Source organism: Oryctolagus cuniculus, chromosome 1 (genome assembly GCF_964237555.1).
Source record: "Oryctolagus cuniculus chromosome 1, mOryCun1.1, whole genome shotgun sequence".
NCBI classification, from domain to species: domain Eukaryota; kingdom Metazoa; phylum Chordata; class Mammalia; order Lagomorpha; family Leporidae; genus Oryctolagus; species Oryctolagus cuniculus.
The window spans coordinates 119,784,052-119,805,871 of NC_091432.1; the positions used below are offsets into that span (position 1 = coordinate 119,784,052).

General features: G+C 52.1%; 1 protein-coding gene across 21 annotated transcripts in view; it reads left to right on the plus strand.

The window, feature by feature from the left end:
• The window catches only part of ST3GAL4 (ST3 beta-galactoside alpha-2,3-sialyltransferase 4), a 39,551-nt gene that overhangs the window by 11,015 nt on the left and 6,716 nt on the right, over window positions 1-21,820 (plus strand). For 5 of the 21 annotated variants that reach the window (XM_070074898.1, XM_070074561.1, XM_070071049.1 and 2 more), the window contains 5 exon segments: window positions 20,202-20,274; window positions 20,563-20,671; window positions 21,029-21,109; window positions 21,333-21,430; window positions 21,582-21,642. In XM_070074898.1, the coding sequence (XP_069930999.1) occupies window positions 20,259-20,274; window positions 20,563-20,671; window positions 21,029-21,109; window positions 21,333-21,430; window positions 21,582-21,642 (365 nt within the window). In that variant the 5' untranslated portion in view covers window positions 20,202-20,258. 21 annotated transcript variants of the gene reach the window in all.

The window sequence follows — 21,820 nt, forward strand, 5'->3', positions numbered from 1 at the left end:
CACTCAGCCCCTGAGACCCTGTTGGGTTCCAAATGGGGATTCAGGAGCCGACCCTGCCTTGCCGGTGTCCAGAAACAACCTTGCTCCTGAGTCCCTGGCCCATCTCAGTGCTGGCCAGGTGTTCTGGAGAGGGGAGGGAGTAACTCCTAGAAGAGTGAAACTGGAGGGCACAGAGAGAATCTTCCATGCCTGCATGCTCGCTGCTCCCAGGGAATCTGCAGCGCGGCTGCCGGCTGGCCTGCCTGGGCTACCACCTCTGTGGGCCTCCCAGGGCTGGATGTTGCCCTCCACTGCCTTGAATGCCTTGAATGGGGGCTTTGGGGATGTCTGCTGCCCTTGGGTGTGGGCGGACTGCCCATGGACAGCAGGTGCATGGTGGAGAAGGCTGCACATCTAGTTTAAAGCAAGAGGATCTGTGTCCGAGCCTCACTGGGATGGCTGGGTTAGATGGAGCTAGTCAGGGTCCTGGGTGCTGACTTTGAGGAATGCTGCCCCTGGAGAGAGAGGGAGTCAGAGTGACGTCCTGTGGGACTTTTCCAGTGGGACCTCCTGCCTCTCCCCGCCCCAGCAGGGCTGGGTGAGCTGGTCAGGCTTTGGTGTGTTTTAGGGTGAGAGGTGAAGGGATGGTGTTGTGGTTTGTTTTGGAGTCTGATCCTTCCAGTTCCTTCTTGGCAGGAAGACACAAGCCTGCCTGTAAGTGGTATTTTCCTTTATTGCCCCATAAAAGAGTTTAAAAATTAAACCACATTACACACAGTAGCTGCAGAATCGCCCTAGTGTTGTTATGGCTTTAAAATTTTTATTGTATTTCTCATTCATTTGAAAGGCTGTGTGTGTATGTGTATGTCTGTATGTGTGTCTATATGTGTGTGTGTGGGTAAGAGAGAGAGAGAGAGCAAAACCAAGACAGACAGATTTTTCATCCACTGGTTCACTCCCTAAACACTCTAACAGCCAGGTTGGGGTCAGGCCAAAGCTGGCAGTCTAGAATTCAGGCTGGTTCTCCCATGTGGGTATCAGGGACCTGAGTACTTGGACCATCACTTGCTGCTTCTCAGGCTGTGTGTTAGCAGGAAGCTGGAACTGAGAACCTTGGTCTTTTTTTTTTTTTTCTCCACTTTATTTGACAGACAGAGTTAGAGTGGTGGAGAGACAGAGAAATCTTCCATCCGCTGGTTCACTCCCCAAATGGCTGTATGAGCTGGGGCTGGGCCAGGCTGACGCCAGAGAACAGGAACTTCATCTGGGTCTCCTACATGGGTGGCTGGAGCCCAAGCAGTTGAGCCATCTTCCACTGCTTTCCCAGGCGCATTAAGGGGGAGCTGGATCAGAAGTAGAACAGCCGGGACTTGAATCGGTGCTCATATGGGATGCTGGCATTGCAGGCCGTCAATTAACTCGCTGTGCCACAACGTTGCCCCCACGCTCCCACCCTGCCTCCACAGTGGCATCTTAATTGCTGTCCCGAATGCCCACCATCCTGGAGATGTATTTATGTATATGTGTATGTATGTATTTAGAGGCAGAGAGACAGAAAGAACTCCCATCTGCCTGTTTACTCCTCAAATGCCCACAACAGCCAGGGCTGGGCTGGGCTGGGCTGGAGCTGAGAACTGGAAACTCAATCCAAGTCTCTGAAAAGGGAGTCAGGCACTCAGTCACTTGGGCCATCACCTGCTGCCTTCCAGACTTTGCATCGGCAGGTAGCTGGGGTCAGCAGCTGGATTTGGGTCTCTAACGCAGATACTCTGATAGGGGATACAGGCATTTTAACCACCAGGCTGGATGCCTGCCCCCTTAGGATGTCATTTATTTATTTATTTTTGACAGGCAGAGTGGACAGTGAGAGAGAGAGAGACAGAGAGAAAGGTCTTCCTTTGCTGTTGGTTCACCCCCCAAATGGCCGCTGCGGCCGGTGCACTGCGCTGATCTGAAGCCAGGAGCCAGGTGCTTCTCCTGGTCTCCCATGCGGGTGCAGGGCCAAAGAACTTGGGCCATCCTCCACTGCACTCCCGGGCCACAGCAGAGAGCTGGACTGGAAGAGGGGCAACCGGGACAGAATCCGGTGCCCCGACCAGGACTAGAACTAGGTGTGCCGGTGCCGCAGGCAGAGGATTAGCCTAGTGAGCCGTGGCGCCAGCCTTTTTATGTGTTTTTAAGATTTATTTATTTATTTGGAAGGCAGAGTTACACAGGGAGAAAGAGAGGCAGGGAGATCTTCCATCTGCTGGTTCACTCCCCAGATGGCCCAAATGGCTGAAGTGGGCTTATCCAAAGCCAGAAGCTGTTTCTGGGTCTCCGACGTGGTGCAGGGGCCCAAGCACTTGGGCCATCTTCCACTGCTTTCCCAGGTGCTTTAGTAAGGAGTTGGATCAGAAGTGAAGCGGGGATGGCGCTGTGGCATAGCAGGTAAAGCCGCTGCCTGCAGGGCCGGCACCCCAAATGGGCTCCAGTTCAAGTCCCGGCTGCTCCACTTCCAATCCAGCTCTCTGCTGTGGCCTGGAAAAGCAGTAGGAGACAGCCCAAGTCCTTGGGCTCCTGCACCCATGTGGGATACCTGGAAGAAGCTCCTGGCTTTGGATTGGTGCAGCTCTGGCTGTTGTGGCCATTTAGGGAGTGAACCATTGGATGGAAGACCTTTCTCACTCTCTGCCTCTGCCTCTCTGTAACTGTGCCTTTCAAATAAATAAGTAAATCTTTTAAAAAAAAAATCTAGTGGTGTCACTCCTCTTTTAATAGCCTTCATTGACTTTTTTATGAAACCTATGATACCTTAATCTGGGCACTGCCCCTTAACTATATCGGTGCCACCTGCAGCAGTCACCTCTGCCTTGTTTTTGTCCCTGACAACCAATAAGCCCCGGGTCGTTATGCTTCTCTGCACGTGGCTGCCAGCTCCTCAGAGGGCTGGGCCCAGCTATGTAATCACCAAGGTGCAGCCCCAACACTCTGCCCCATTGCCCTGTGCCGACGGCCAAATAGGATGTATCTTGGTAACGTCATCATAATGTTTGTCATGCATCTGTCCCTGCTAGTTGTAAACTCCCTGTGGAGGCCTGTCATCTGGTGTATGGCTCCGTCACAGGGCCTGAGAGTGTCCCCTGCATGTTGTAGGCCTGTGGTCCCTGGCGGCTCCTGGTTGTGCCATTTGCTCCTTCTCAATCTGTCCCTGGAGGCCTCGGGGGCTGCAGCCTGCTCTGGAATGGGGTGTTATTGCAGACTTCTGTGAAAAAGAAAGGAGGTGCCTTTCTCTGTACATGGGGTGAACCTTCTGAGTGACTTCACTTTGGAACCCTGGGCAGCTGCTCTAGAATTAGGAAGTGGGTATGGCTGGACCACAGGTGGCAGGAGCCGGTTCCACAGAAACCACACCTGTATATGACGAGGACATCCTTGTGAGCTTGGGGAAATGACAGACAGAGTGGTAAATACAGACTAGCTTGCACTGCAGGCTTCTCCGGGGGTACTTCTTGCAAGCTCTCTGTACACACCCAGGCTTGGCCTGAGGCTGTCTGTAACCTGGAGAGAAGAGAGTAAACTGCTCTAAATGGTCTTGCTGCTAGTCGGTGCAGAGCTTTTGTGTAAATGAGAATAAAGGAACCCCTTGGGGTGGACACAGCCTTGCGCTGGGGTGTGCAGGCAGAGGGAGAGGTTGGCAGCTGCACTCACCTCCCTGGTTAGGTTGGTATACCCGAAGTGCTTGCTGTGAGTGGCCTCTCCTGGGAGCGGGCCTCAAGGAAGGCTGAGAAGCATGCATTGGTGAGAGGGGCAGGTGATTTGTGTTCTGAGGTTTGACATCAGCTGCTTCCACTTCTCCAATAATATCCTTGGAGTCACTGTCAGCTGGCGTGTCCAGCCACTCTGACATAGTGTCTGTGTGTTGTAATTTTTATTTACTTGTTTGAGAAGCAGATAGATAGACAAGAGAGAGAGCTCCCATCTCTGGCTCATTCCTCAAATGTCCATAATGGCCAGAACCGAGCTGTGCCAAAGCCAGGACTCAGGAAGTCAATCCAGGTCTCTTATGTGGGTGGCAGGTCCCCAACTGCTTGAGCCGTCACCTGCTGCCCCTGGACTTGAGAGGAGTGTTGTGACTTGAACACAGGCACTCTGATATGGGATACAGGCATCCCGACTGGCGCCCTGTTAGATCAAACCCCTGTCCTGATAGCACCATGTTTCTCAGTAACCCAACAGAAAAGCTGAGGCTTGGAGAGCTGACTTGGCTACACTCATCTGTCTGATGCCCGAGCTTGAACTCGGGTCCAGGTGTGTCAGACTCCAACATTATATTCCTCCTTTTCTCTTCTTCCTCTTTTGTTTTTGTCAAGTTTTAAGTTGAAAGTGTGTCACATTTACCAGTTTTAAAAAAACTGAACAGTACAAAAAGATATACAAGGTACTCAAAAAGTTTGTGGAAAATGCAATTGAAGGATAACTTTATTTTGGCACAAAAAATTTTTGAAATCCATGCACATGAGAGATCTTTAAACATTTGGAGAATGCAGCAGAAGATAGGCTATCCTTGTGTTTGTCTCTCTTTCAAATAAATAATTTTAAAAAATTTAAAAGTTCATGGGAAAAAGTGGCTTTAAATTTTTTTGTACCAAAATAACCTTAAATCAAATTTTTTTTATTGATTGTTTCAATTTGAAAGGCAGAGAGTGAGGGAGCGAGAACACACTTCCATCTGCTGGTTCACTCCCTAAATGCCCACACTAGTCAAGGCTGGCCCAGGCTGAAGCCAGGAGTTGGGAACGCAGTTTGGGTCTGCCACTTGCTTGGCCTACTCCCGAGCACTTGAGCCATTGCCTGCGGCCTCCCAGGTTGCACATTAGTAGGAAACTGGAAACAGGAGTGGAGTTGGGACTCCTGGTACTCAGATACGGGAGGTGAGCATCCCACGTGGCATCTTAACTACTATGCCAAGCTCATGCCTCATAAACTTAACTTTTCATTTTGTTTTCCCGAGAACTTTTTTTTTTCATTTTTCATGAACTTTTTGTTTTTAAAAAAATTTTTAATTTTTATTTGGTTTCCTGTGAACTTTTGAAAAGTACCTTCATGATAAAAAGAAATTCTCCCCTTCTAGACCCCTGCCTGCAGGGCTGCCCTTGAGAGACCACCTTAGTGTTTCCTGCATTCTTTATCTCTGTGTGCACGTAACTGCTTGGTGGAAAGTGGACTGGGAGATACACAGACTGTATCTGGTCTCCTGCCCTTTAAAAGCTAACACATGCTTTGGAGATGACCTGATAGCAGTACGCATGGATTTGCATCCCTTTTTCACAGCCACATAGGGTTTTGTTGTGCAGGATGCACTTATGCAGGTCTCTATGGACAGATTTCAAACTATTCATATCTTTCGCTGTTATAAAAAGTGCTGTGGCTAACATCTTGATAGACAGGTCTCCGTGTAGGCACAGGAATAAGTTGGCAATGGAATCCGCAGAGGAAAGGGGCGAGATGAACACTGCCCTTCCCAGAGGGGTGCCCTGCTTCTCACTTCCACTGTGGGACTGGGAGGTGCACTTTCTCCTACTCCCCGCCAGGGCAGTGCACCTCAGCCTGTTGGCACCTGCTGAACTTGTCGGGTTTCCGAATTTTTTTTTTAAGATTTTTTATTTATTTATTTGAGATGTAGAGTTAGAGAGAGAGGGAGAGACAGAGAGAAGGGTCTTCTATCCGCTGGTTCACTCCCCAGATGGCTGCAACAGCCAGAGCTGAGACAATCCAAAGTCAGGAGCCGGTAGCTTCCTCCGGGTCCCCCATGAGGGTGCAGGGGACCAAGCACTTGGGCCATCTTCTACTGTTTTCCCAGGCCATAACAGAGAGTTGTATCGAAGAGGGGCGGCCAGGATACAAACTGGCACCCATATGGAATGCCAGTGCCAGTGCCGCAGGTGGAGGCTTAGCCCACTACGCCACAGCACTGGCCCCCTGTTGTAAAAATTTTTTGCAATTCCTGTATCCATGAGTTCATTAAAAAGTTTATGAAAAATACATATTGTGTAAAAGGAACTGCATGGATTTCAAAATTTCTTAAACCAAAATAAACTTCTCTTTTAATTCTATTTTCCCTGCACTTGAGTACCCAACTACTCGTGTTTTTGTGAGTAGCTTATTTCACTTAACATTAGTGTCCTCAAGTTTCATCCGTGCTGTGGCATGTGTCAGAATTTTCTGGATTTTTAGCACTAACATTCAGTTGTGTGTATGTATCACACTGTGTGTACCTGTGCATTCTTGATGGGCACTTGGGTTGCTTCTTTTTTTTTTTTTTTGAACATTTATTTATTTTATTTGAAAGAGTTACACTGAGAGAGGAGAGGCAGAGAGAGGGAGAGAGAAGTCTTTCATCTGTTGGTTCACTCCCCAACTGGCTGCAACGGCCGGAGCTGTGCCGATCCAAAACCAGGAGCTTCTTCCAGGTCTCCCACATGGGTGCAGGGGCCCAAGGACTTGGGCCATCTTCCGCTGCTTTCTCAGGCCATAGCAGAGAGCTGGATCAGAAGTGGAGCAGATGGGTCTTGAACCGGCACCCATATGGGATGTTGGCACTTCAGGCCAGGGCATTAACCCACTGTGCCACAGTTCTGGCCCCAGGGTTGCTTCTTCATTTTGGCTGTTGCAAATGTTGATGCTATGTACATGCAGGTGAAAATATCTCTTGGAGATCTTGAACTCTTTTGGGATAAATACCCAGAGTGGACTTGCTGGGTCATAGTGTGTTCTTTGTTTTTCTTGTGGGTTCATTGGCTTGTTCCCTTTTGCTGAGTGGGAGTACTGTTGTGTTTAAGTGTTAGTGGATTATGAACATTGTCTGACTTCCTCACAGCCTGGACTCCTGAGCTCTGTGCACCACTGAGCCTGTTCTGGAGGGGTCGCTGCTTGGGAGAGGGATTTGATCAGGGGCCTGGGCACCAAGTCTAGGTGGTGCTGCTTCTACAGAGAGAGAGACCCACAGCCAGTCAGACTTCTCCGTGGCTGCCTACCTGCAGCCCCACCCCACCCCAGCAGGGCACTCTTGCTTGTGAGTCAGTAGGTGGGTCTTCGTTTAGTGCAGGGCAGAGTCTGGGAGGCAGTGCTCCTCCCCTTTCTCTGGACAGCTATAGGGTCCTGCGTGGCAAGCAGAGTCGAAGCAGCATCAGGAGGAGAGGTGAGTGCAGCTGGGAGCAGGCAGGGCTGGGGCAGACCTCAAGTAGAGAAGGGGTGTGGGGGGTCCAGGGCCTGGGGTCACTGTCCCCTTCCAGGTGCCTGCTGTGTGCCAGGCCTGTACTGAGGCTGTGTGTGGACTGTACAGACTGGGATGTGTCTCAGGGCACACAGCACCCCTGGGAACTTGCTTTTGTTTCCCCCATTTTGCACAGGAGGAACCTGGAGCTCTGTTGGATAAGCACCTTGTGGGTGTCACTTTCTCTGACTGCAGAGACTGCTTGGGACCTCAGGTCTGTCCTTAAATAAATTTTATTATCTATATGAAAGGCACAGAGACGGGGAAAGAGAAATCTCCCACGTGCTGGTTCACTCCACGAATGCACACAGCAGCCAGGGCTGGGCAAGGCTGAAGCCATGGCCCGGCCCTCCATCCAGGAACTCAGGTCTTTCTGAGTCCATACCTCTTTCCACTGCCCCCAGCAGATGCTTTGAACCCCCTGCGGCTGGGTCCTGAGGTTTAATCCAGGCCCTATCAGGGAGCAAGGAAGAGGGCAGATTCCTCTAGCTAGTACCTTTTAGTCTGTAGCAGAGAGTTTGCTCTCTGACGTCAGCCACTGATGCGGTCCAGTCGCCTTGGAGCTGGTAGTGGCCAAGAGGAGTTGAAGGGGGCAGTGGGCAGCTCTGTAGAAGTCATAGCTAGCTGGTGGTAAGTGTGCCCTTGGGAGCAGAGTGACTTGTGTTTGTCAGACAGTGCGGTGGCACCTGCTGGCTCTGCCAGCCTCCAGGGTGAGCCTTTAGCAAGCCCTGGGTAGCTTGGGTGCCCAGGTCTTCCTAAAAGAAGTGCTTGGGAATGTTCTAACTTGATGAAACTTTCTCTTTTTAGAAAACTTCTATTTATTTTATTTGAGAGGGAGAGAGGAAGGAACCAATCTCCCATCTGTTGGTCCACTCTCCAAATGACAGCAACAGCTGGGGCTGGGGCTGGGCCAGGCTGAAGCCAGGAGCCAGGTGCTTAGTGTAGGTCTCCCACATGAGTGGCAGGGGCCCAAGCATTTGAGCTATCACCTGCTGCCTCCAGGATGTTGTATTAGCAGGAAGGTAGAATTAGGAGCAGAGCCAGGATTCAAACCCAGGCACTCCCATGAGATGTGGGCGTCTCTAGTGGGTATCTTAACCACTGTACCAAATGCCCGTCCCTTGATGAAACTTTCTGTCACATGGCTGGTAAGCTTATTTGCTCATTCATTCTGACTTCCATTTATTGAAATCCTCGTCAGTTCCCTACCTTGCCTCATGCATTCAGTTTGGTGTTGGAGGTGTTGTGAAACACAGGAAGGCCATGTTCTGGGGGCATGTGGTCTGCCAGTGTCATAGTGTTAAGTGCCATGCAAGACACAGAGCAGGGTGATGTGCAGATGGAGACGGCATGGGAACTGAGAAGGCTCCTCTCCACTGGGTAGTCAGGCCCCTGCTCAGGGAGGAAGCTGTGGCCTGGACAAGGGGAGGCTGGGGGGAAGTTGGGCCCCAACCACATATTCCAGATCCCTCAACATTTATAACACGGTCAACAGTTGCTTGCCCTGACAAGTTGAAGCTGTAGGCTCTGCCCAGCCTCCATTCTCAAATTGGGTATTTTTTTGGGGGGGAGGGGGTTGGGTGTGGGGTGGTAACAGGAGATTGCAGGTGGCATGCAAACTAAAATTCTGGGTAAGTTCAAGGACGGCCGCTTGTGCATAGGGTGAGATTCACAGGCTGCATTTCTGTGCTTTCGGTTATAGACGGATAGGAGCGTTTCCTGTGCACCCTCCGATGTTCTCCATTCACCACGCCATGAAATGCTGTGCTACAGACCATCCCTGTTTTACACACCAGGGGACCAGGGGGTATGGATGCTAAGTCACCCCAAAGTCACACATCTTGCATATGGCAGAGGCAGGGGTTGATCCTGGGGGCTAGGGGAGGAGCCAAGGTCCCGGTGGGTGTCCCCCTGGGTGGGCTCTGAGAAAGTACCAGGGAGCTGCGGGGCTGGGCCCCCTGCAGGCTGGCACTGGGGCGAGATGCAAGGTCAGGAAGAGGCTGGGTGTAGGCAGAGTGGAAGTGGGGGCTGTGGACCAGGGCAACATCCCCTTGAACTGTGCTTCCCTAAGCCAGGACCCTGAGAGCCCGGGAGGAGAGGAGCTGAGGCAGGGGTGAGAGTGACGTCTTCTGGACTCTGACATGTTTAAGACCTCAGGGCAGCGCTCACCTTGGTTGTGAATCAAGATGACCAGGTTCCTCTGCAGATGTCTCGGTGCCGTTGACTGAGGTGTTTTTTTTTTTTTTTTTTTTTTTTTTTTTTTTGACAGGCAGAGTGGACAGTGAGAGAGAGAAACAGAGAGAAAGGTCTTCCTTTGCCGTTGGTTCACCCTCCAATGGCCGCTGTGGCCAGCGCACCGCGCTGATCCGATGGCAGGAGCCAGGCACTTCTCCTGGTCTCCCATGGGGTGCAGGGCCCAAGCACTTGGCCATCCTCCACTGCACTCCCTGGCCACAGTAGAGAGCTGGCCTGGAAGAGGGGCAGCTGGGACAGAATCCGGCACCCCGACCAGGACTAGAACCCGGTGTGCCAGCGCTGCAAGGCAGAGGATTAGCTTAGTGAGCCGCGGCGCCGGCTCGTTGACTGAGTTTTGCTGAAGTGGAGTCTGGAAAGAGAATGAGGCTCCGTCAGTTCCCCAGGGGCCTCCAGTGGGCATTCAGGGGTGTTTACCTCTGCCTTCCAGTCTTGGGAAGCTGGAGCCTGGAGGAATCAGAGGAACTGTGTAGCCCCGGGCTCTCTAACAGAAGTAGGATGGGCGCCACAAATGCAAGCCACATATGTAATTTTCAAATTAATTTTAACACAAGTTGGTCACATTTCAAAAGAATAAAGAGGTGAAGTTAATTTTAATATTTAATCTTATGTAGCCAAGGTATTATTTCAGCATGTGATCAGTGTAAAATAATGATTAAGGTGACATTTTACTTGTTTTTTTCTTTTTCTTCTTTCCTTCCTTTCTTTTTCTTTTTGTGATACTAGCTTTGAAATCCAATGCATGTTTTCCACTTAGAGCACCTGTCAGTGTGGCTCCGTCTCATTGCTAGTACTCAATGGGCACCTGGGGTTGGGGCCATCACAGGGCTAGGGCAAGGCAGGTGCAGCCCGCTGCCTACCCAATGAGCGTCTGGACCCCAGAGGAGGTAGGGAACTGGTTGTGCTGGTGATGAGCTGGGGCCTAGCCCCAGACTCCAGACCCCTGGAGTGAGTGCAGTGCTTCTCCTGCAGGGGAGGTAAGAGGGAGACCTGTCCCAGAGGCCCTGATGGATCACAACCCCGGGCAGGTCCACATTTCTCCTCTGTGTTTCCTGGGCTTGTCCCCTGGGCTCCTGGCCATCACAGCAGCTTTAGTTCTCTCACCCCAGAATGGAATTCAAAGCGGCTGACCCTCCCAGAAGTATGATGTTCAAGTGACTCCCTCGGAGTCTTGTGACTGGCAGCTGATGGAGTGGATGATACAGTGCTTCTGCGCAGGAGTCTGCAGTGCCCAGCTGGGGAAGCTGTGGAGCCCAAGGGTGGGGAAGAGGCAGCTTGCACGCTGCAGAGGGAGGGAAGCCTGTCCGGTGTTCTTTCTCTGAACTTAGAAGGCTGCAGGGACGCCCCTGTCCTCCCACTTGTGTCCTTGAGGCGGCTGGTCAATGACTTTGCCGTCTGCCGTCTCTAATGAGCCTGAGAGACAGAGCTGCCCTCTCCCAGGCATGCTGTGGTCGGAGTGTTCAGCGGTGGCAGGAGGCTGCTATGTCCAGCTGGGGACTGCCCCGGAAGGGCTGGAGGGGACCTGGCCTATCGTCACTGCCTCTTGCCCTCTTTCTCCACCTGCACTGTGGCAGTGATGTCCCAGTGAATAGGTCCCCTGATTAATTCAACAGGTTTGCATTGTGAGCTGACCATGTCCCAGGAACTATATAGACACTGTTGATACAGCAGCTAGGAAAGCAACAAAACATTTTTTTTTTTCCTCCAGCAGCCAGGGCGGGATCTGCAATGTTGGGTATGTGTGGAATTGCTGGGAAGCAGAGAAGGTGAGTGAGGAACTGGGTAAACAGATATGCAAGTCCATGTCTGTGGGAGAAACATTCCAGACTGAGCCAACAGTAGGTGCAAGGGCCCTGGGGAGGGCTGGATGTACCTTGCCAGCCTCATCAAGGTGTGGTGGCTTGAGTGGTGTGGAATACAAGAGGGGAAGTTGGGAAAAGGGGAAGAAAGGTGCTGGCCATGGGAGCCCATGGGGATTTTTGAGTCAAGAAATGACAGAGATAACAGATTCACTCTGGGCAGTTGCGTTTAATCAATCATCTCTAGCCAAGAGCAGTTGATCAAGTGGATTATGACCCCATGGGAGAATCCCCATGGCCTTGATCCTGCTCTTGCCTTACCTAGCAGGTATATTCATGTCATTCAGTTTGTAGTCCAGCTTGAGTCCTCTTTGGAATATTGACAGTGGACGTGAAACATGAGACATGGAAGGAACTGCTGTGGATGAGCTGACACCACCCGGACCACACGCCTCGACAGGCTGGTCGAATGGGTGGCTGCAGGCCTGTGCTTGGGTTCAGAAGGGCAGCCATGCTCCCGGGACCGGACTTACCAGTGGAAGGGTCCAGTGCCATGCCCTTAGCGTGACGTGGCTGCGAGAGAGCGACAGCATTTGTGGAAGTCTGGTGTCCAGCTGGCAGCCATGATTGTAGCTGTGTGCACATCTAGAGGGCTTCTAGAGGAGTGCCAGGCTGGGGGCCGCAGACCGTGCCTCATGAGAAAGCCGGCCTGAGACAGGGCTCCAACAGTTGGAAGCATTAGAAGGCTTTGCTGTGCCAGCAGTGCCACTTCCTGTGCTTGCTCCGTAGTTGTTTCAAAGATTTCAGGGCTTAGGGAGCCACTCCTTCACAGGATGGTTGTATTAGAGACGCTGGGGCACAGAGGTTAATCGTGGGGCTCAGAGCAAACGTGGGTAGAGTTCCAGGCCTGGCTGCACTCATCTCCAGCTGTACAACCTGGGCATATAGTTAACTCTTGTCACCCTTAAGGGCCCTGCCTCTGTAACGAAGATAATTATAGTGTGAACGCTTAGGTTCAAGAAAGAATTTGCACAACCCTTCAAAGTGTCTAGCATACCAGTTCTTGACATTTGATGATGTCTGGAGATCTTCTGTTTGTCACAACATGGGTGTGGGTGCCCTACTGGCACCTAGTGGGTAGAGGCCAAGGACACAGCTAAATATGCTATAGTGCACAAGGTGACCCCACAACAATGAACTATGTGCCCCCCCAAATCAGAGATGCAGAGGTTGAAGCTGCTGGTCTCACATATAGTAAGTGTACAATATACTTCCCTTATTTAATAAGACCTATGCTATATCTCTGCTGTCTTGTTTCTTGTTTGTCAAACATTTATAGAAACATCTAAGTCCATCCATGTCTTATCGTAGACTCTGGAGATAGGAAGTTCTAACTAAGAGGTCATGGTCTCTTGGGCAAGATAAGAAAATATATAATTATTTAATATCAAATTACTGTGTATAATAAAACATCTATATTGCAGGTACTCTAAAAGACGTTGGGTAGAAATAAGTCTCTAAATGCAAAGGTCAGGGCATAGTGGGCAAGATGTAAAACCAGGAATTATATAATATAAAATTCTGTTACCTGCCAAGTGCTAAAATCAGGGTAAAAACAGTATTTTGTGGAAGCAAAAACATCATTTGTTGAGAAATGTCAGAAAATCTTCCTGAAGGTGGGCGTTTGTGCAAAGATTGTCAGCTGGGATGCCTGCACCCCGTATTGGAGTGCCTGGTATGAGTCCTGGCAGATATGGGTGAGGCTCAACCTGCAGCCATGAACCTGTGAAATCAACCAAGTTATCCAGGCCCATTCTAAAAGAGAAATGGGCGAGAAGGAAGGAGTAACTGGCCCCAAGCAAGTCAAAACCTTGACAAGGAGGACAATACCTTAAGTCTTAAGAATGATCTTCTTCGATGCCATGTCCCATCCTGCAAACATACAGGGGTTGGGGTTGGGTTAAGCCCCCAAGGCCTCAAGTGACCCTGTCTTTGTTGCTTTGCTGGACTCAGCCCACGGGGCAGCTCTCCCAGGTTGGGGTCTCAGGCCTGCAGCTCTTCCAGGCTGGTGTTGCCTTCTGGTATCTGCAGAGCTGAGGTCTTAGGGATGGCCCTGTCCCAGTGCGTCACAGAGTCAGAGGATTCTGGGAGCTCTGACCCCACACTTCTACCCTGCTGCAGGCAAGGAGCAGTGGCACTGCCTCTTGGACACAGCTCTACCTGGGCCCCAGTGCTGTCTGAGAGATCCTTTAAAATCCAAGTGGAGGGAGCCGGGGCCTCCACAGGCCTTGTGTCTGCACCTGCATGCACATCACCAAGGCTTACTGCTTGCACCTTCTGTAGTGCTGGGTTGAGCACACCTGAGCCATGGCCCTGGTGCCTGAGGAGCCCTGCACCCAAATTCAGGGGGATGAGGCGAGGCTGCTCGTGGGCAGCAAGCCCCAGTGTCTTGAAGGTGCCCTAGGTTTCTATGACGTTCCCCCAGGGCTTGCATTCCAGACCTGCCATGGGAGGGACTCACCAACATTCTCCCAGATGTCTTCAAAGTCATTCTCCCATTGCACCTGGCTTGCTTGTGTCCAGAGTAATCTTATCCACCCGGGGCCTTGCTTTACCACACCCTTGATGCCTCTTAAGATTCTCTTTCATGCTTTCTGCTTGGCCAAGCAGAATCCTTCAAATCCCTGAGTTCCATTTCCCTTTTAGTTATGAATTCCATTTTGAAATCATTTCTTTCTCCTTGCATTTTCCTGTGTGCAATTAAAAGAAGCCACACAGGAGCCCGAATGCTTTGCTGCGCAGAGATTTCTCCTGTCAAACATGCTAGTTCATTCCTCTGAAGTTCTGCCCTCTCTAAATTATTAGGCTACCGACACACTTCAGCCAAATTCTTTGTAACTTTTTAAATTTCTTTTCTTGTTTTATTTGGAAAGAGAGAGTGAGAGAGATCTTCCATTTGCTGGGTCACTCCCTAAATGCCTGCAACAGCTGGGGCTAGACCAGGCCAAAGCCAGGAGCCCAAAACTCTATCCAGATCTCCCATGTGGGTGGCAGGGACCCAAGTACTTGAGCCATCACCTACTGCTTGGTATGGTGTGCATTAGCAGGAAGCTGCAATCAGAAGCAGAGGAGGGGGAGCTGGCATTGTGGTATAGAGGATAAAGCCAGTCGGTGCTTGCAACGTCGGCATCCCATGTGGTTGGAGGTTTGCATCCCGGCTGCACTACCTCTGATCCAGCTCCCTGCTAATGGCCTGAAAAAAGCAACAGAAGATGGCCACGCACCCACATGGGAGATCGGGAAGAAGCTCCTGGCTCCTGGCTTCAGCCTGGCCCAGCCCTGGGGAGTGAACCAGTTGATAGAAGATTTCTCTCTGATCTCTCTCTGTAACTCTTTCAAATAAATCTTTAAAAAATTTTTTTTTTTTAAAAGGCAGAGCAGGGACTTGAAGCAAGCATCCCAAGCAGGTTTTTAACTGCTGTGCCAAACACCTGCCCTCCTGGCCACTTTGTGACAAGGATGGTTTCTCCTGCAGTTTCCGATTCCTTGTTCTTCATTTCCATCTGAGATGGCTCTTCAGGATGACTTTCACTGTCCATAATTCTACCAGCATGCTGGCTGTGACCACTCAATGGTCTCTAAGGAGTTTTAGACATTCCGCCGTTCTGGGCCCTTTTCAGATTTTCCCCTAATGCTTTTCTTACAGCCGTCTAGGCTTCTCCTAGCCTGTGCCTCCAGGCTCTTCCATCCTCTACCCATTGCCCAATTCTAAAGCCATGCCCATGTCTCGGCACCAATTTTCTGTCTTAGTCCAGAAATACCTTAGACTGGGTAATTTATAATGAAAAGTTTATTTGGCTCACAGTTCTGGAGGCGGCAGGTCCACCACCAAGTGGCCACATCCTTTGAGTCTCTTCTCGTGACTCAAACACCTCTTCAAGGTCCTGTCTCCCAACACCACTGCATTAGGGATCAAGTTGCCAAACCATGAACTTGGGGGCCCATTCAAGCCGTAGCAGGAATCCTAATGCAGGAGAACCTGGGCCAAGGTGGGGATGAGCAAGGGTAGGGTGTGGAGAGGAAAAGAGGCCCCATTAGGAGTTATGTCTGCAGGGCTTGGGGCTGGAGTTTGAAGGGCTCTGGTTGTCTGCTAAGGAGCCTTGGCTGGTTTTTGTTTTATTTTGTTTTAGTTTTAAATATATATAAATAAATATATTTATTTATTTAGAAGGCATATTGTCAGAGAGAGAGAGAGAGAGACCTTTCATCTACTGATTCACCCTCCAATGGCCACAAGAGCTGAGGCTAGGTCTGGCTGAAGCCAAAAGCCTGGAACTCCAACTGGGTCTTCCACATGGGTGACAGGGGCCCAGGTTCTTGGGCCATCATGTACTGCTCACCTAGGTGCAGTAGGAGGGAGCTGGATCAGAAGCAGAGCAGCTGGGACTCCAACAAACGTTCATATGGGATGCCGGCATCGCAGGTGGTGGTTTAATCCACTGTTCCACAACAGTAGCCCTGAGGCTTGGCTTTCATTTAAGGAACAGGAGCAATGGAAGCAAGAGGGTGGTTTGATCTCTATCGCTTCCTAGAAAGGCACCACGCTTGCTGATCTGAGGAAGTGGCTTGAGAGCGGAAAGACTTGTGGTCAAGCGGCCAGTTAGAAGCACACAACTTGGGGTGGGATCTGGAATCAGGCTGTGACTCAGAAAGGGGATGCAGTGGGGGAGGGGGAGGCTGATGTTGTGGCACAGCGGGATAAGCCGCTGCTCGTGATGCCAGCATCCCATTTGATTACCTGTTCGAATCCCAGCTGCTCAACTTCCTATCCAGCTCCCTACTAATGCACCTGGAAAAGCAACAAATGATTGGCCCAAGTGTTTGGGCCTGTGCCACCCATGTAGGAGACCTGGGTGGAGTTCCCCTGGGCCCTTGTGGCCATCTGGGGAGTGATCCAGTAGGTGGAAGATCTCTTCTTCACTCTGCATCTCCCCCAACCTCCAACTCTCTTTCTTCCAAGTAAATAAATCTTTAAAAAAAAAAAAAAAAAGGTGGTGTGGGGGAGTGGAGGCTGTAGTCTGAAGTCTTTCTGAGGGTCTGGACTGTGGCTGTTATAAAGTTTGACATCCCCAGTGTCCCCTGTGATACCAGGCATAGGGCAGGGAGCTCAGCGAATGTTTGCTGGAATGAGCAGGTGGAGGAAATAATCAATAATATTTAGTAGCCAGGTGGGAGGGGCCGTGAAGGAGAGGGTAAGTGTTGGGAGACCTGGTTGTTGATGTTAGGGGGTTGGGAGAGCAAGGAGAGATGAGTCCAGTGTTGGACATGTACAGATAGGAGAATTTAAAATCATCCAGGTAGAAAATTAGAAATATTAAGATGGGATCTGGGAGAGGAATTAGGGGTGGAAACAAGAAAGAACCTGAATCTTCAGTGTATGAATGGCAGTTAAGTCTCCGAGAGTGAATGAGCTGCCCTTGTGAAGATGTGTGGCCAAGTTCAAGGACAGATCCCTTGAGAACGCCGGTGTTCACTTGATGGGCAAGGGAGCACCAGCAGCCAGGAGACTGGCCTGGAGGGAGGAGGTAAACCTGTGGACCGAACCTAGAAGCCAAGGAGAAGGCATGGCCAGGAGCATCCAGAGCCTCAGAGAATGATGGAGATGGAGAACGGACCCTTCCCAGGCTTGGCCATGTAGGAGGCCACCGACGCTCTCGGCAGCAGCAATGGCAGCACGAAAATGAGGGCACTGGGAGAGGTGGACGGGCAGAGGGAGGGAGTGCAGAGAAAGATGTCTGGCTGTTGAAGGGGAAGGGGCGCGGGAGGGGAGGGATGGATTTTAGAAAGCGGGGGATGCAGGTGTATTTATAAGTCAGAGTGGAGAAGAAAGGACACTGGAAGATACAGGACAAAGGGTCACTGGTTGGGGATGATTCTGGAATGCATCGGGGGTACCTGAGGGAAGGATTCAGAGGTAAGGCCGTCGATGAAAGTCAGGCAGCTCCAGGTTTTCCTTACAGAGCTGGGACAGTGAGTTCCAGTGATTCGCTCAGGATCCCAGAATCAATAAGGAACCCCTGGGCTTCTGTCCCCACTGATCTTCCCCACCCATTCTCTGGAACATTAAACCATGTCCCTCCCGTGGGTCCAGGGGCTCAGGCTGAGCTGTGGTACAGCTTGAGGCAGGGTTCCCACTCCCACTAGGCCTTACTTCTTCACCCTGTGGCCCCCGTTCTGCCCTGGGGCGAGTTCCCTGGCAGGCATCCACCGGCTCACTTCAGCCAGGGTTCTTGGCAGAGCACCAAGAGGGCAGACCACTTTCTGCCTGGGCTCAGCTCTGCCCAGCAGGTTGGGTGAGCCAGTCGTCTCGGCAGCTGGTCACAGGCAGAGGCTGGTACACTCAGACAGGAATGCATCAGGTGTGACTTTGATGCCCAGGCACCCTACTGTGACTCTTCTCTCACCTTTTTCTATACCCAGGGGCTAGGCCCACATTGGGGGGACAGCCAGAAGGCTGCACTGTCCCGAGGAGCAGCTAGCCCAGTGAGACTGAGCCCCTGGAGGACCCAGGGCCACTGAGCAGTGCTCTTGGCTGGACTTGACCAACAGGGGCATAGGTTCAGTGGCTCCCAGATAGGGTACCTTGGCCCATGTCCTAGGACTGGCCAGTGAGTGTAGTCCAGTAGCAACATGGTTTTGGAATAAAGACATGCAACACAGAACTGTTCTAGAAAGAGCCCTGGGAAGGGCTAGCTGTCCTGTGGCTTGGGACTGGTCCACGCTGCTCACGTCTGCATGTCAAAGTCTCTTACCCGACCCGGTCCATCCTACAAGGGACTGAGTCTGTGTTTCGGCTGCTGTGGAGCGGGCTCTGGGGTAGTGGCTTCCATCTGGCTGAGTGTCAGAATCACAGAGAGGGTGCATTTTGTTGTTGTTTATTTTGTTTGCTGTTTACTGCTCATGCCCAGGCCCTTCTCCTAACCAATTAGATAAAAATCTTGGGGCCCAGGTCCCAGTATAAGAGGCTACTTCCAAAAACTTGTGGAAAATGGAAAGAAAAGGTCAGTTTATTTTGTTGCAAAAAATTTTGAAATGCATGCATTTTTTTTTCATTCTTCTTAAATTTTTTAAAGTTCCGCTGGAAGAGTGGGCTGGCACAGACATTTGGTGCAACAGTTAAAACCCCTGTTAAGAGAGAGTGCCTGGATTTGAGTCCCAGCTGTGCTTCCGACTCCAGCTTCCTGTTTTTTTTTTTTTTTGTCTTGTTTTGATTTTTTAAAGATTTATTTATTTATTTGAAAGTCAGAGTTACACCGAGAGAGGAGAGGCAGAAAGAGAGAGAGGTCTTCCATCCGATGGTTCACTCCCCAGTTGGCTGCAATGGCTGAAACCGTGCTGACTTGAAGCCAGGAGCAAGGAGTTTCTTCCAGGTCTCCCACGCGGGTGCAGGGGCCCAAGGACTCGGGCCATCTTCTACTGCTTTCCCAGGCCATAGCAGAGAGCTGGATCAGAAGTGGAGCAGCCAGGGCTCGAACCAGCACCCATATGGGATGCTGGCATTTCAAGGCCAGGGCGTTAACCACAGCACCGGCCCCCAGCTTCCTGGGAATACACACCCTGGGAGGCAGCAGGTGATGACTCAATACTTGATCCCTGCCAGCCAAGTGAGAAATCCAGATTAAGTTCCGGACTTTTGGTTTCTGTCTGGCCCAGCCCTGGCTGTTGCTGACATTTGAGGATTGAACCAGGGATAGAAGATCTCTCTTGTTCTATCTCTCTGCCTTAAAAAACAAAAGCCATAAAAAACCCTTAGGTTTAACTCCTCAGATTGTTGCTTTGTGCACCAGTGTTTATGTCACCTACCGGCCGGGGCCAGCCCCCAACCCCTCTGGGGCTTGGAGTGGAGCTTGGGGAATGCCTCGTTGGGGGACAGAGTGTTGACTCCATGACAGAACGGTGCTCAGGACTTTGATGGATAAAACCAGCGCTCCTCTCGATGCTGCCCCTCACCCCTGAGAGATACTCCAAGGTTTTCTGTGCATCCGCCGATGATCCCAGCCCTGGTGCTTCCCTCCCTTCCTTGATCAATTCTGAGATCACCCGTGGGCAGCTGGTGACATGCCCGTCACAGGCCCACCCCAGGCCGGCTCCGGGACAGGGCTTCGGAATGTGTGTGGTTAGCAGATGGCCAGCTGATGGCCGGGAAAACGTGGCACTTAGTGTCCTGTGCCTCTTCCTGTGGCTGTGGAGGCCACAGAGCCTCCCCCTGCCAGGACTCAGCTGCATGGACCTGGCTGAGCTGGCGGCGCAGGGCACTGGGCAGCTCCCCACTTCCTTTGCCTGGTCCTGACCTCGCTGGCCTTTGCCCTTACTAGAAGCATCTCTGACTCCTCCTTGGCCACCCAGACCCTCGCGGCTCACGTCCTGGGTGGCGCACTTAGACATCAGAGTCCAGACAGGCTGGAGGGGCCCCACGAGAGCCACTGTGTGGCCCAGCCAGTGGCCTGAACAGGCAGCTTGGCTGGAGCCCCAGGAAATGGGTAATGGACAGGAGGGCACGCCTTGGGGAGTGTAGCCGGTGGACATCAATGAAGCATGAATCAAGCCCTGGGACAGTTAGCTTGACCTTCAGATCACCAGTGGGTAGAGGTCCCCATCTGCCCCCTGGAGCTGACCCTTCTCCGTCAAAATGGAGAAGAAGTCGGTAACGGAGACCACACAGAGGAAGCGCGAGTAGGCGAGTCCAGCTTGGACCTAATCCTTGAGGGCTGGGGCCCTGGTTTCCCTTTCTGGGGCAGGGCCCAGCTGGCTGCCTGGAGGAGGGAAGGGGCTGGCGTGGGTGTGTCCTGCTCTGGGTCTAGGTGAGAGTGTTTGTGGAGCCGACCGGACAGACACCTGTGCCTCCTACCTCCTAGGTGGCCCGAGGCAGCCGGGATGACAGCTCCCCCCAGGAAGCCCACCTGCTGAGAAACATGATCAGCAAGTCCCGTGAGTACGGCCAGGAGCCCTTCGCCCTCAACACACACACACACACACACACACACACACACACACACACAGCATGGAGGGTCTGCAGAAGCCAGCCTCTGCAGCATCCAGGAATGGTGGGGGCTCCTCCCTTCCTCCTAGAGGGCGATGGGGACCTGGAGACCCAAGGCCTGCTTTAGGGCCAGGAGAGGATGGGGACGGGGGTCTGCTGGAGGTGGTTGTGGGAGGGCTAGGATGGGGCAGGGGAGAAGGCAGACTGGAGCTGTACCTGCCTCTTTCTGCCTCCAGCTCCTCTGTGCATGTGCCCTGCAGGCTGGAGGCTCCTGGCCATGCTGGCTCTGGTCCTGGTCCTCATGGTGTGGTATTCCATCTCCCGAGAGGACAGGTACATCGAGCTGTGAGTGCATCTTCTATGGCCTTCCACTGGTTCCTGCCAGGGCTGGGGGCTTGGGGCAGGAGGGTTCGAGAGCCAGGGCAGGGCCCCACCCTTCTGTGAGGGTAGATGGGGGTGGTCTTGAATGGGGATGGGGGTCTTGAGTGACTCCCTGGTGCGCATGCCCAGAGAGTGCAGGAGCAGGAAGAGCTGGACCCTCCTTGATTGGGGTTGGAAGTGGAACTTATGTCGGGACAATGCCATCCTGCAAATCTCCCTGCAGTGCTTTGAACCTGGGTGTCAGAGGGGAAGGTGGGATGCTGGCCCCAGGGCCCTGTGGTCTGACCAAGGCTCCAGTCTCCTCTCCTTTTCTGTCTCCAGTTTCTATTTTCCAATCCCAGAGAAGAAGGAACCATGCCTACAGGGCGAGGCAGAGCGGAAGGCCTCTAGGATCTTTGGCAAGTAGGTGCAGGAGGATAGGGGCTGGGGCAGTGGGGTGCAGGCCAGCTAGGAGAGAGAGGTTCGCGGGATGGGGGCTTCAGTGCTGGCTGGCGGGAGGGGACCGTGCTGCCGGGCATGGGTTCAGTGATGCCAGTGAGGGCAGGAAGGGCCTTCTAGAATGAGTCAGAGGCCTGCCCCTGCTTCTGGAATCAAGAGTAATCCCCGTCTCACCCCACCTGTGCAGTTACTCCCAAGATCAGCCCGTGTTCCTGCAGCTTAAGGATTATTTCTGGGTCAAGACACCATCTGTCTATGAGCTGCCCTATGGGACCAAGGGGAGTGGTAGGTTCCGCCTGGCCCAGCAGGAGCAATGGCTCGCCTTGGCCGTGCTGCTGCCTGTTCTGTGGGGTCGGGGGAGGAGTGGAGGGGGTCAGGGTGTAGCCTTTAGAGTACAAACTGCAGGCTCAGGCCCTTGCCTCCAATCTTCCTGTAGAAGACCTGCTCCTCCGGGTCCTGGCCATCACTAGCTACTCCATACCCGACAGCATCCAGAGGTAAGGATACCATCCCCCCTGCCACCTCCTGCTGAGCTCTGGCCCTTCTCCTCTTCCTGCCCCAATGTGAAATCATCTCGGCCCAGCGCCACCCCCCTGAGCCTTCCAGCCGCTGGTCTCTTGGGGCCAATTTAACCTCCCTCCCAGCCTGCCTGTCTCCAGGGGCTACAGGTACACG